This window comes from Condylura cristata, unplaced genomic scaffold (genome assembly GCF_000260355.1).
Source record: "Condylura cristata isolate star-nosed mole 26May11 unplaced genomic scaffold, ConCri1.0 scaffold00013, whole genome shotgun sequence".
Classification (NCBI taxonomy): domain Eukaryota; kingdom Metazoa; phylum Chordata; class Mammalia; order Eulipotyphla; family Talpidae; genus Condylura; species Condylura cristata.
Genome location: NW_004567114.1, coordinates 29,998,750 through 30,014,528, shown reverse-complemented (window position 1 = coordinate 30,014,528; position 15,779 = coordinate 29,998,750). Strand labels below are relative to the sequence as shown.

Genomic DNA, 15,779 nt, shown 5'->3' with positions numbered 1-15,779 from the left:
GCATTGTTGAGGCAAAAGGGGTATAGGAGAATAACATGGAGATTCTTGTGTCCTTGGGGAGCTTACACACTACCAGAGGAGAGCCATGGTAAAGAATCCAGCGTAGGCAAGGAAAGAGTGACAGAGGTTGCTGTCTGTTTAGAAGGGTCAGTGCGTTAGCCTCTTTGAGGCAATGACAAAATGCCAAGTCAAGAAATTGAGGGAGTCAGATAGGTGGAAGACAAAGATTCCAGACAGAGAAGAGAGTGACATGTTCAGTGTCAGGAGGAGGGAAGAGCTTGTTATGTCTCAGGAAGGGGAAAGGGGCCAGAAAATCTAGAGTGTGGTAATGGGCAATCCAGACACTAACATTTTTTTAAAAGATTTATTTATTTATGCATACAGAACTGGGGTACAGGCCAGAGGTGCAGGGGTGGTGAGAGGATTCACCAGAGACAGAGTGGGGAGCAGAATAGGCCAACTGATGAAGTATACTGCTGAGGGGAGCAGCGGGTGGGTCAGGAGAGGTCTGTCTCACCATGTGGATCTTCTCTGGGCCTGGCAGGTATTGAACTCATGCAGAAGTGGCTTTAGCTTCTTAGTGCTGTGCTTTAACCTGCTGCGCCACCAGGGAGGGCCCAGACACTTACATTTTTTTTTTTTAAAGATTATTTGTTCATACAGAACTGGGGTACAGGCCAGAGGCTCAGGAGCGGCGAAAGACTTCACCAGAGACAGAGTAGGGAGCAGAACAGGCAGATCGACAAAGTACACTGCTGAGGGAGCAGCGGGCGGGCCAGGAGAGGTCTGCCACGCCATGTGGTCACCTCCTGGGCAGGCGGGAATCGAACTCATGCGGAAGTGGCTTTATCTTCTCAGTTCTGTGCTTTAACCCGCTGCACCACCAGGGAGGGCCAGACACTTACATTTTTAATAGATGTCCTATAATTAATATATCCATATTCAAATTCTGTTTTTTTTTTTTTTTTTCAATTCCTAAAACTATTCCACCTGCAGTCTTCCCTGTCTTGGCTAAAAGCAATTTTACCCTTTTACTTGCTAAGGTCAAAAATCTTAGAAGACACCTGTGACTTCTCTCACTTTCTCCTGCATCCCTATTGAGCAATCTTCCCCAAACAACCAGCAGCTGAGTCTCTGCTGGCTTACTGAAATGGCCTCCTAGTGTTCTCCTTGCTGCTTCTCTGTCCCTGCAGACTGTCTCATGCATGGATCAGAATGAGCTCTTCCAAACATAAGCTAGACTATTTCTTGTCTCTTCTCAAACCACCTTTTCATCCCCTTAAGCTTTGAGTCAACTCTGTCTGAAATCATGGAACACAGAAATCACAGGTGGTGGGAAGGAAAGCACAGGGGTGGGTGTGGTCATTCCCACAATGCCCTACACATGTGACACTGTTTAACTCTTTTTATTACTTTCACTTACCAGGGTTCCTGGTAGGTTCTAGGGGATGATTTCAATGGCTGAGAAGAAAGGTTTGAGCCCTGCTTGTTTCTGGTGGGGGAGGTGGGCCAGCCTTCTGCTGGGTCAAACCCAACTCCTGTATCCAAGTGAGAGTCACTATCATGATCTGCTTTGCTCTCCTCCTCCTGATGTGTGTGGAGCTAAGGGCAAGTGCCTTATAGAAGTGTGGGAGAATAAACTTAACAGAAACTGTGGATTCTTCTCTGAGCTCACTTAGTATCTGCATGGTCACTGAGCCCTGATCCATAGTCCACAGGTCAGCTTCTTTATCAAACAGTTGTAAGTGTGCTCATTTTCAGTGCAAATCATTGCCTTGGGAGGAAGAATTCAGCTTTAAGCGTATGCCTGACAACCTTCAGAAGCAGAATGAGATGCCAAGTGTTCTACACTACACGATGCTAGCTACCCAGTGGCCTTTCTTTACTCATGAGGACAAAATGCCTCCTGTGTTGCTATATTCATCAAGAAGCTGCAGAGAACAGAAACAAAGCCCATGCCTGCAGTGGATGGGTTCCATAGAAACATTGGAGCACAAATTACACAGGAGGGAATTTTGGTCTATATTAAATGTATTATTAACTCTCCATGTATCTTAGAGGATTTGATTTACACTAGTAATAACATCTTTGTCTGTTTTGTCTTCAGAGAGGAAATATTGAATGGAGACAGCTCTTGAAACAAATATGTCAACTAATATTGCAGGGGCTCCCATCCATGACTGTGCTCCCAGGCCCATTATCATTCATGCCGAGTGTGCTGTTAGTAATCTTTGGCAGTCGTCGAGATTGGCCCACAATTTCAGCAAACATAATATCGGCTTTCTGTAAGAGGGAGTAGTGCCACGTGGGCCAATGGATTCTTTGTTGTTCTTCCCCTCCAGAGTGGAGAGTCTCCGCTCAGCCCATCTGCAGTTTCTCACAGTGATAGTGCTTCATCCACGCAGTCGCTGTCTCATGGAGGGGCGCCAGAGCTGCTAGTGGGGCTCTCCTACAATGCCACAACGGGGCGATTATCTGTGGAAATGATCAAAGGCAGCCATTTCCGAAACCTCGCTGTTAACAGAGCGCCTGGTAAGAGCATGTCTGTTCTCCTAGTGTTCATCTTGCAGGGGTAAGGAGAAGATTGTGCCTGCTTTCATCTTAATGCTTTAATTTCGGCAATTAAAGTAATCTTCGTATAGATTAGACAAGTTTTTGCAAAGTAATATCTGTGGATTTTTAGAATATCTTTTCAACATTTCCATTAGTTAATTTGAAGGCTACTTAGATATCTAGTTGGCTCTTGGCAAGAAATACATTCCATGTTGTTCATGGGAAAGGGTGACGTCTTCTCAGCAACATATTGTCTATGGGAAACTGGGATCTGTTTAAAGATTCCAGGTACTCAAAAACCTTGAAGGAGAAGTCAGTCAGGCTTTGGAGGGAGGCAGATCTGAGATTGAATTTCAGCTCTGTCTGCAGGCTAATTATCTTTGTCCTGATCCCATGCACTTTATCTCTTTTTAAATTCCAAAAGGCTCATCTAGAGCAAAGAAATATTAACACTACCTTCCTCGTATGTTGTTTGGAGTTTAAATACAATAGATTATGTAAAGTTTAGTACAGTGACTAAATGGTACATAATAAGCACAAAAGAAATGTGAGCGCCATGGGATGAATGGAGGAGAGTGCTGAGGAGGGAGGGAGGTCTGGGATAATAAAGGCCTGGATCACCAGAACAGCTGCTACTTCTGAGATCAGCTCTGGAAAATCATACTCTCAGGGCTCAGGAATACAAAATTAAAACAAACAAAATGAAATTGCTATCAAATGCCTCAACTGCTTCCCAACATTCTAGAAGTAGGATGAAAAATGGGATGATTCTGTTAAAAATTAACTCACCTTTTAATGATAATTGCTTGCTAGCAAAAAGAGTTGAAAGAGTTGCTGCTTCCATTCTGCTTTGGGGATCTTGGACAACTATAATCAATACAACTATAGTCAAAAGAACTATCAAAAAGAAATATCTAGTCAAAAGAACTATCAAAAGAAATATCTAGCTGCAAGGGAGTCTGAAATGTTCAGTTTCAATCCTTGCAGGCAGTTTAACTAGCAGGTAATAGAGTGGAGGGGAAGAGAGCCTGTCTACCATAGTCACCAAGGTTTTATTAGATGAGGGATGAAGCCTACACATGGTAGGCTGCAAGACTCAGAGGGTCTGGCCTCACATGATGGCTTCAATTGAATAGTCAGCCACAAAGGCAACAAAGGTCAGCTTCCACAACTAAGTCTGGGTACTCATATTTTTAGCCTTTAACTATGATGCAACTCACAAAGTTTCTGTTGTTAGCCAGTTGACATGAATGCCATTGTGCAAGGTATTCAACACTCTAGACTACAGAAGAAACCACATAAGCCCTGTTCTGTGTTGACTCTCAGAGCCAGGTGAGAAGGATTGAAAATGCATGTGAGTGCTAATTATTAACTGCACAGTTATAATTTCTTGCTAGCTAAAGCTCTCTATTCCAAATTAGCTGGGATTTACTAAAGAATTGGTTTTACTGTTTGTCACTCAGAGCTTTCTCTATTTGTTGTCTGCTAAATAATTTTTTAAGAAGAACATAGTGGAGCTGCTGGGAGTGATGGGGAGGTTTTTTACATTTTGGCCTATTCCAGCCCATGCCAGAAAACTTTAATTTGTGTGCTGGTGCACCCAGTCAGTACAGAAGAGAAGGGTGACATGGTGGCTAAGGAAGACTCAGCTGGAGTCTGACAAACCAAGGTTTGCATGTAGCTCTGCTACTTACTAGCTGTGGGTTATCAAACTTTTCAGCATCTGAGGTTCCTCATCTGTAAAATGGGGTCATCATGGTATATTTTCTAGGTCAAAGTACTACATATAAAGCTGTGCTGCTGAGGAGGGTACAATGGTTTCCCCTACATTTCTGTATAAAAGACATTATGCCCAAAGAGGAAATTCTCATAACAAATATTTAAAACAGAGCAGGAAATAAAGGGAAAGCTCTAATTTAGGCCTTGATTTTACTCCAGAAGACTCAGTCAGTTTGGGAATTATTACATGATTTTTCATAAGCTTCATTTTGCAAGTTAATGTGAAACGTAACTGACATGCTGCACCTTTGCAGCCAAAGTAATAGAAGACAATGTTACTGCTATGCTATTAATTAAAACAGAAACCCAACAGTGAAGACAAAGTTTTTTTGTTTATGTAGAATGCTGGTACTTGAGGAAAATTCAGTTTAATTAGGAGGGGTTGAAAAGTAGAAGGTTTCTTTGTGGAGATTCTGAAAGGACCTCTTGGTCCTTTCAAGGACTTGGGATGCTGATGGCATTGGTTCTTCATTATGTCTCACTTCATAATGGCTCTAGCAATACTTTGACCATCATCAGGAGACCTTAAGATTCATTTGTAGTTTCCAGAAGGAAGAGACCAAGAGCAAGAAAGGAATAAGAGATTTTTGAAGTAATTGGACAGAGTTGGAAATAAAAGGGGAAAAAGAAGGTGGGTGGAATCTGGGAGATAAATGGGGTGGAGTGGGAATGGAGAGTGTTGGAGGGAGCGTGGCAATGAGGAAGGGCAGAGGAACCCCAAAGACCTGCGTAGAGTCGGCCATGAGGGGGTTGTTGATGAAGAGACATGTGGAGAGCATGTGTGTGCAAGGGCCATAAATTCTGTGCCTCACACAAGCTGCTCAGATGCAGTTATTCTGCTGTGAAGGAGGACACCCTTCCTCCCCCACAGGGTAGCTGTGATACATACTGTGAAGAATGGCCCTTGGACAAGTGGGAAAAGAAAAGATGAAGACTGAATTCTGGGGATTTTTCATCTGTAGAATGTCAAAGGTTCTAATCTTGCTGGAAACAAAAACTAAGGCTGTGATTTAGAAGTGAGAATATTTTGTTTCAAAATATATTAAAACAAAAGATAACTTTGAACTTGCCAACCTCATTCTGTCATATGACAGTTCTAATATCCTAAACTTTTCTTCAAAAGCAAGATAGATGAGTTGGACAAATAGTTGATCACGTTTCTCTCTTCTGTTAGGGGCTAAGAAGAAATAACTGAAATATAAATCTACCTCCCCAAACTTCTGTGGTATCTTTGGGGGAGAGGCTTTAGTGAGAACTAGATTTTGCAATAATGATAATGAGCCAGAGAGGAGCACTCTTAGAGATAACTAGTCTGTATGCCACCCTTCTCCCAATACCCAATAACTAAATTTGAAAAAGTGGATTCCATCACATGTTAGTAACAGTGTGGCATAAGGTCTGACAATTTCTTATATAACTACACATGCACCAAAAATTTAGCAGTTTAATTTTTTTTAAAGATTTATTTTATTTACTTTTGTGTAGAAGAACTGGCTATAGACTAGAGGTGTGGGGCATGAGAGGATTCACCAAAGACAGAGTGGGGCGCAAACAAGCTGATTGACTGAAATACACTGCTGAGGGGAGCAATGGGCAGGACAGAGAGGTCTTCTGTGCCTTGCAGATCAGCTCCCTGATCAGGGATGGAACTCAGACCATGGTGATGATAGCACTGATACTAAGGCCACTAGGGAGGACCTCAGCAGTTTCATTTTTAAATCGACATAGAATTTTGCTTTAGGTATGCAACAAAATGATTTGATATTTGATGTGATTATTGCAAAATGATCACCATAATAAGTCTAGTTAACATCTGTCACCCTTCGTGTGGAGAAAAAGGAAGTCTCTTGCACTGTTGGTGGGACTGTAGACTAGTTCAATCCCCTTGGGAAAAAAAGTTAAATTCTTGACGTTTGTGACAACATGGATAGAACTGGAGGGAATGGTGCTAAGAGATGTCCCACTTGAACATTATAATCAACATTTTCTTTTTCCATTCATCATCTATTGATGGACAAATTATTTCCTTATCTTGAATGTTGTAAATAATGCAATGTGTCCATGCAATGAGTGCATGTATATTTTTGCATTAGTGTTTTTATTTTCAAGTTAGTGCTTGTATTTATATTTGAATAAATATACAGAAGTAGAATTGCTGGATCATATGCTAGTTGTTTATTTGAGGATCTCCACAGTGTTTTCATTATGGTTACACCAAGCGACAGTCCTACCAACAGTGCACAAGATTCTCTTTTCTCTATGTCCTTACAAACATTTTCTGTCTTTAAAATAACAGCCATTCTAACAGATGAGGTGATAGTGTATTGTGATTTTGATTTGCAATTCCATGATAACTAGTGATGTTAAGTACCTTTTCAAATACTTACTGTTCATCTATCCATATATCTTCTTTTGTAAAAGTCTATTCAGGTCATTGATCCATTTTAAAAATAGATTATTTTCTTGCTATTAAATTGCAAAGTTTTTATTAGCTGAATAATATTCCACTGTGTACATATACCCTACCTTATTGCAAGAACATGGATGGAGTCAGAGGTTGTTATACTTAATGAAATAAGCCAGATGGGAAAAGAAAAACTCCATACTGTTTCCCTTATATGTAGTATATAAAAGAGCAAACAGAAGGAAAAGGGACAAGTATATTGGACAAGGGGGACAGTGGCATTGGTAAAGGATGGAAGTGGATATTTAGTAGAGAAGTTAATGTAGCATATATATATGCTTATTTTCAATAGTGCATACTGGAAACTTCTACAATGTAATATTCATTTAAAATTTTTAATAAAATAAAAAACTAAGTAAAAAATAATGTGGGAGAGAACGGGGATACCAAGCAGCTGAACTTAAAGATATCTTTTGTAATACCCTTTATAAACCATATTCAAAGGTCCAGAAATGGTCTCCATGTCTGTACATGACTAGTGGACCAGTGAAACAGTTGCTTATAGTTCCTGGTAGATCTCTGAAATATTGATACTCATTTTCAAATGTTTTTAAAATTTTACCATTGAAATTAGAAACATTGGGTTATCTTTCCAATTTAGCTTCATGGGAGAGAAATTCACTAACAATCTATCAACTCTGTTCTGTTTTTTTTCTAGACCTGCCATCCAATTATTACATGTCCTCAACTTTTGATCTAACCTCTCTGAATTTCATTTCCTTCCCTACTAAATGAGGTTAACAAGCTAAAGTTACAGATACAAATGCTGTGTTAAAAGATGCCAGCTTTGCTATTGGCGGTTATTTTCTGCCATCTCCAACTTCACTGACTCTACAATGCCCTACTGCACTGTGTATATGTAGACACACAAAATAGTCCTTGTCAAAAACCATTAAGATAGCCTCTCCAATTAAAACAAATCCCCCAGTTTCTCAGCAAGTATATGATTAGCCACATGTGATAATTACATCCCAAATGATACTTCTTGGAGCAGCAGCATGTTAACCTTGTTGAGCATTCATAATAGCGGAGACCAGAGCAAAGTAAAGCAAATCGAGCTGCCCCACTGGTAGTGAAAAGAACAAGTGAGTTGCAGGGGTGCACTAGAGAGGGAATACAGGAGGGAGAGGACAAAATGAAATGAGCAGATAGGGGATATACTACTTCCTTTGAAAATCTTGGTCCAATTATCAGTTAAGTGCAGTATTTATTATTAGCTACTACATAGTTAGAATTATGATCCATTCATATGGATTCATTGTGCTTTATATGTGGTGCTAAATTATGGAATGCATATGTGATATTCCTTTATTTATCTCAACTCATTTAATTCTTACAGCAATATCAAAGTTAGAAAATTCAAAAAGAAACAGGGGAGAAAACACCATTACCTTGGCATATGAGTCACAGTTACTTGCAGCAGCAGAACAACAGTTAAGACTGAGGACAGATTTCTCCACGGTAATGTTAGAAACCATGGCTCAATGGAGAGCGAATCCTCAGAACCCTGATAGAAAAAAATCACTCTTAAATGGTTATCTGTTTGAGGGAAGGAAAAATGCAGATACTTTCCACAAAGTTTGTGAGGGCTTATTCCTGAAAGAACATATCTCAGGAAGAAGGAAGTTGAACTTGGAAGGAAGAGTGAGTTCAAGGCTAATGAACAAAAATTACAGAAAACAGGTAGGAAATATAAGTATGTCTGGACTGCATGAACCAAAAATAGCACCAGCAGGGAAAGTGACTAATATTGGGAGTACAACGTCGAAGTAGAAATAAAGTTCTAGAAAGGAATGACATGAAGGATGGGAAGGGAGATGAAGAATCAAAGCATTCCAAGTTCTTTTTATATTGCCTAAGGGTCAGGTAGAAATACTGATTAATTTTGGACATTAAATCAAGTATGCATGTTTGCATTTTAATTCTGCTTTCAAACCAGCAGGGGAAATAAATTATAATAAGGAAAGTTCAGTGAATCCAATAGAAAGCAGAATTTATAAGCATAGAAATCACAGAATAGATACCACCCTCCCCGTCTCTCCCAAATCAAGACACATCAGTGATCATAATAAATGTAAAAGGACTAAAATTGTTATGGATAGCCATACAATTAATATTTTTTTCTCTCCCAATCTCTTTCTTCCTCTCCCTACATCCTCTCACTTGCTACAACAAACATTGGACCCACCTAGCTTCATAAATGATGAAATATACTACCTACCAACAAATTGGGCTTAACTCAGGAATGCAAGAATGATTTGACAATAGGAAAATCTGCTAGTACAATTCATATTAACTGGTTTAAGAGAAAGCATAATTTCTCAACAGGAGCAGAAGAAGCTTTTGATAAAATGTGTTACCCATTTTGATAAAACTAACTCAAATGATACGTAATAGGAGGTTTATTACTGTAGACTAGACTCTGATGCAATACCAAATAAACTCTGCAGTCCCAGTGTCTTAACAGAGCAAAGCTTTAGTTCTCCCCTATATTATAGTCTAATGTGAGTCAGGTAACTCCTCTAAGCTGTAACTAAGGCATGCAGTTTCCTTTTATTTAATGAGGCAATGACAATGTTATCTTCAAAATGTGGGCTTGATTGTTGCCGTGGAAGGGTAAGAGATAGCAGGGAGATTTTTGCTTGGGTGGAAGTGGTTGAATATAGCCTTACTTGACAGTAAAAATGATCACTTCTCATATTGTTATTTATAAAGTGGTTGATAGCCCGGTCAACTCAAATCTGGTAAGAAAGCTACACCATTGATTAGATATTTGACCTAAATCTCTTTTGTGTTATTCTCCTGAAAAGGTTTCCTGGGTCTTTGTTACTCAAAACCTTTTCAAATCCTTCTCTTATAGTTTGAAGTTCTGAAAGCAATCAGCTTCATTACCCATAGAAAAGTCTGAAGGTCTGAATTTCTGTACTTTTCTTTTTTCCTTGTACACTGGTCAGTTTTTCCCCAAGTTAACCTTTCCTTCCCCATTTCCCCACCCTCTCAAATGAAGCCATAGTGCTGAATACACACTTCTAACATTCTGTTTTTCAATCTGTTTCCCTAGAGCAACAAACTCATTAAGCATATGCTCCTGCTTCCAAGTTATAGCAGATGGCACTTGTGCCATCACATAAGTGTAGATTAAAGATCTCTACTGTTCTATTATCTGATATTATTTTCCCCATCACCTGGCATCCAACGTCTAGGCCAGTGCCTGTTCTTACTTATTTTTTAATTCTCATAACATTTTAGTTCAGATTGCTAACTACTATATCTGTCAATATTTTTCAAGAATATGGAAAAGATTTTAGGTATTTAGAGACAGAAGTTATTACAGGGTCTAAGCATTATTTATTTTACTTAGCATAATTCCACCCCACCCATGTTGTTGCAAAGAGCAAGAGTTTACTTTTTTTTTTTTAAATAGCTGAATAGTATTCCATTGTGTCTACATACTACATCCTTCAAATTAGTATTTTTGCATTCTTCAGATAGACATGTAGGGTGGAATTATTAGTCATGTGATAAATCCAGTTTTAATATTTTGAGAAAGCTCTACTCTCTGCTATACTGGCTGGACCAGTCTATATTCTTACCAACAGTGAACAAAAGTTCCTATTCCCTACATCCTCACCAAGACTTATTGTCCTTATTGTTATGGGTCATTCTCACAACTGTGAAGTGGTAACTCATTTCACTTTTGATTTGCATTGCTCTGACACTAAGTGATGAAGAACATTTGTGTGTGCCTACTGGCTTTTGTCCTTTTATGTGAAGTGCCTATTTAGCTCTTTAGCTCATCTTTGATTGGGTTATTTTCCTTTTACGTTGTAGTAGTCCTTGTAGCCTCTTGCCAGATGTATGGTATGTAAATATTTTCTCCCATTCAGTAGGTTGTCTTTTTGTTTTAGTGACAGTTTCTTTTACTGTGTGGAGGTGTTTGAGTTTGACATGGCTCAATTGTTTATATTTTCTTTTGTTTTTCTTGCTATTGGGGATGAACCCACAACGAGATCACTGGAGCCTATGTCATAGAGTGTTTTGCCTATGTTTTCTTCTGTGTATTTTATTTTTGTAAGTCTTATGTCCAATACCTTTATCTATATTGAGTTAATTTTTGTGTATTTTATGAGATAGTGGTCTAGTTTTGTTATTTTTGCATGTGACTATCCAGTTTTCCCTACCATTTACTGAAGAGCCTGTTCTTTCTCTAATGTGTGGCTTTGCTGTAGAGCAACTTTCCATCTACATGTGGGTTCATTTCTAGGTTTTCAATTCTATTTCATTTGTATGTCTATTTTTTATTCCTGTAACATATTTTTTTGGTTATTATAGTTTCATAGTACAGATTGAAATCTGGTGTGTGGTATCACCATTCTTTCTTTTTGTCTGGATTGCTTTGACTATTGAAGGTCTTTTATGTTTCCAGATGACTTTCAGTAATGCTTGTCCTATATCTTGAAGACTGCTACTGAAACTTTGATAGGGACTGCATTTAATCTATACATTGGTTTGGGTATGATGGCTATTTTAACAATGTTAATATGCTCTGATCCATGAGAAGGGAATATCTTTCCAGTTCTTTGTGATTCTTCTATTTCTTTAACAATGTCTTCTAGTTTTCTCTGAGTCAATATTTCAGTAAGTTTTTCAGTAGATTCTTTTAGGTTTTCCATCACATTGTCTCTCTCTTGTTTTTTACTGAATATTGTCAATTCCTAAAAGTTAAAATAGAAAAAAAAATAAGTTGGATATTTACTTAACTGTTTATTTACTTAATTCTTTGTCTGTCCTGCCTTATCAATATATCACTGAATCCCAAAGATTCTCCACCGTTCTACACAAATAGAATTTCTGGAGCACAGTCTCTGCTCAGAACATATAAAAGTAAGCTACTTATTACTGCTGATAAAAGATTCCCTTTGAGCTGGAATAATTAGCAAAATTTTCCTTCTTTAGTAAGGTAGCCTCACACTGTATTGTTTTGGTCGTGTATGTACAATTCAACTTCAGTAGACAAGATTTGATAGTAAGTGGACTTTCTTGTAATTAGAAAATGACCTTGTATCAGGATAAAGCTTGAAATTGCTCTCTTTGACATCAGCAGGTTTCTGTTTGCAAGATTAACTCAACTCCCATTGCCATAACTGGCAGCCGGATTGCTAGGACAGTTTGGTGACTGTTGTACTTTTCCTACAGGAATCATGTAACTGTACAGCTGTGGAAACACAAATTTACTCCCCCATTGTCGGTTTTCTGACAGCTTTTTCCGTAGAGCAGTTTGGAGAGTGGAGAGTCCTGTTTCTGAGACAGAGAAGTGTTTTCACACCTGAAGTGTAATTTCACACCTTGTGTTTCTCAGCAGATAAGTGCATAAAATAACACATCAAACAGGAATAGAAAAAGATCAACATTGAAAGAAAACTGCAGGTTGTAATTTGTTTCCTATCTTACAGTGCTCTTGCAGAGAACAGTAAATTACAGAGATCTAGGTTTACACTTTTAAAAGTTTGACTGGTTGTTAGGTGAGAAAGTGAGCAGTAAACACACTAAACCAGATTTCAGCCTGTATTAAACAGAATGTACAGGATGACAGAATTTGAAAAACACTCTAAGTTTGGATTTTTAGAAAGTTTGGATTTTTAAGAAAGAATTGAACACCTATTAGTTAAAGGTTACTACAGTTGAAAGTTAAGATTTTAATAGCAATTTTAATAAAAATATAATTGTCTCGTGAGATTATTTTGGTAATGATCCATTCATGAATTTTAGTAAAGCAGTAGGCTCTGCCTCTCTATAAATGAATAAACATATAATGTTAGTCATCATATTATAGCATTTCAGTGCAGGCATTCTAAAATGAGGGGTTTGGCTTGTAAGTTTGCAAACTTGAGACCAAAAGAAAAAGTGAGTTGAACTTCCTGACTAGTCAGGAGCATTTATCACAAATATTTGCTTTTAGTGAATATCTGTTATGTTAGACACTATCAGACATCAGAGGTACAATGGCAAAGAAGGAAGTCTCCCCACCTCCTTTTTTTTCTGAGGACCTAACAGTTTACAGACAAGTGAACCAGCACGGATAATAATGGATGTGAAGTGCAAGACAGTCTAAAACTTAGTTCTGATGGAATCCACAGAACAGGTTCTCTAAGCCAGAACAGTGGGAGGAAGAAATGGAAAAGCAAGATTCCTAGATAAGGTGGTATCCAAACTGAATTGATGTATAGAAGCCCTGAGACCGTTGATATCATTTGGGATAGCAGGGCCTGTATATCTTGTGCAGAAGTGAAAGGGAGAGAGAGGAAGGATGCATTGAAGGGATAAAGGCAATTCACAGAGGGTAATGGAGTGCAATGCCTTAAGGCAAAGGTGGCGCCCAATGAGGGTTGGAAATAAACAGGGTCAGAGTTTGTTGTCTATACTGAATAATTTAGTTTTTATCCTGAGACTAGTGGCAAATACTGAAGACTTTATTTTTTAAATTAGGTTGAGTGACATGACTAGGACTATATGTCAAAAGGTCCCTCTGATGAGAGTCAGGAAATCTAGTGGCTGAAGAGGAAAGTCACAGTGATGCAAGGGAGAGATGTTTTTGATGATGCACTGAGAGTCAAGTGCATTGGAAATGGAAAGCAGCAGGTAAATAGATATTTGGGAAGATATTTAGAAATTAGAATCAACAGAACTTGGTGATTGAATCGTAGGACTTGGTGAGAAAGCCAGTCTTAACAAAAATATAGTTTGGATTTATGATTTGGATGATTGAGTGGGTAGTTCTACCATTCATAGAGGGGACATACCAGAGCAGCAAGTTTTAAAGAGTTTGAAACATATGGAGAGTGAGATGGGTGTGGAGCAAAGAAATATGGTGTTCAGTTAGATCTTGACCTTGTGAGAGAAGTTTAGGCAGAGATATAGATATAGTAGCTGTTTTGAAGCCAGACTTGGTCGTTATCTTTGAGTAGTTGACATGGTCCATAAAATATATTGGGGGTGAGAAGACTCACCTAGGGATAAACAGAAACTTGAAGCAATGAAACTAATGTAGAGCAAAATGTGTATGTTTATTTTGTTATGTAAATTAGATAGGGATGAGAACTGTACGTGTCCACAAACACCATTGCACATATGCTTGTACATGTGGACCTCGGCCCATGTTGAATTTCTAATGAATGTCATCAAGAGTCTCAGTAGGAAGCCACATGAACCATTTAGCATCAAGGTAATAATCCTTTTCCTTAATAATTCAGATAAGATGTGTTAGTCCTACAGCAAGTACAGACCTAAGTGGTATGCTAAATGGGGGTTGGGGGAAGGTATGCCCATATAAATATAGCAAAACAGAAAGCATCAATATTTTCTCATTTACACTTTTATTTTTTCCTTCTTAGATACGTATGGAAAACTCTTTCTCCTCAATTCTGTGGGTCAGGAGATGTCCCGCTGCAAGACATCCATTCGACGTGCTCAGCCCAATCCTGTTTACAAGGAGACCTTCGTTTTCCAGGTGGCCCTCTTCCAGCTCTCTGATGTCACATTGATGATTTCCATTTATAACAGGCGTACTATGAAGCGTAAAGAGATGATTGGTTGGATTGCTCTTGGCCAAAACAGTAGTGGAGAGGAGGAACAAGACCACTGGGAGGAAATGAAGGAGACTAAAGGTCAGCAGATCTGCAGATGGCATGCCTTGCTGGAGTCATAGGTGTGCTAAAGGTATTTGTAATCTACATCTGCCCTGCTGGCTTATGGGGTCAACTGCTGATGCTGACTCAGCAGATACTTTTTAAAGTCAGGTTTTCAGGTAGGCATTGGAGACTACTAGCCCCTAAGAGATTCTAGGGGATATCTTAGGTTTCACAAAAGTAACTTTTGGGTTTAGTTATTGTAATTAAAAACAACCTGCATACATAGTCAAGTATAGTCTATAGAAATGTTATCATAGTTGTGAGCAGTGATGAGTTTGTGTTAATAAGTAATGGAGTTTTGGTTCATATGGAATGAAGCTACTCCTGCTGTCTCTATTCACTTGGAGAGTACCCTGAGATTTTCAGGGAGCTTTTGAATGTTACTATTTGCAACCATTTACATGTGTGAATCAGACTTTTCTTAATGTGTGCAAAAAATTCTGAAATACTAAAATGAATCAGCTGCCCAGGCGCATAGAAGAATGTGAATGCCATTAATAATACCCTAGTCCATTTTTTCTCTTTATCAGAAAATGCACTCACTTACCTAACAAATAATGCTATAAATTTGCACTTACAAAACAAATTTGCATTAATTAAATACCTCTTTGTTTGTCTCACTTATATGTTGTGATTTCCTATGAGATTTGTTTAGATGAATCTTTTTGAAGCTAAAATGGAATTCAAAAACTACTGTTGAAAGACTGCTGTCTCCTTTTGAATATGTAAGATTTTGAACTTGTAACTTTTAAGGTTTTTATGCTGTTTTTCTTAAATTATTACAGAATGAGAAGAAAACCAAAAAGCCTATTTATGTCATGGGTTTATTGATTTTTCTGAATCTAGTGTTCTTTGAGATACTTTTTCTATATTGAATGTCAATGAGGCTCATATTTTGAATGTATTCCTGCATGTGAACCATACTCTTTTTATGCAATATTTTTCCATCAGTAGAGTGTAATATATCATATAGAGTGGGTCTTTAATAAATATTGATTTGATTGACTCTTAGAAGTAAACATATTATAATACCTGTGAATGAAGAAATATTTTCAGCTTGTATGGAATGACACTACCTTCTACTTTGAGCATTGGAAGTGCCTCTAATTGTCATTTCTCATAGGGATATTGATCAACCACTACTTCCATTCCAAGCTCGTGCATTGAGAACACTGGTTTTACATGGCTATAAGCATGGAATCCTACTTTTAACTGACTTTTACTTATTTGTGCAATGCATGATGCTTTTCTTTTTGTTAGAGCTGAGTCCATCATTTCAATTACTTTAAATGGGG

At 38.2% G+C, this 15,779-nt stretch overlaps 1 protein-coding gene across 1 annotated transcript in view; it reads left to right on the top strand.

Annotated features, from left to right (window-relative positions):
* SYT16 (synaptotagmin XVI) overlaps nt 1-15,456 on the top strand; it is a 79,689-nt gene extending 64,233 nt beyond the window's left edge. The window contains exons 5-6 of the mRNA XM_004681804.2: nt 2,343-2,532; nt 14,188-15,456. Coding sequence (XP_004681861.1) covers nt 2,343-2,532; nt 14,188-14,501 — 504 coding nt within the window. The 3' untranslated portion in view covers nt 14,502-15,456. The remainder of the gene's footprint in view (nt 1-2,342; nt 2,533-14,187) is intronic.
* Nucleotides 15,457-15,779: the final 323 nt, after the last annotated feature.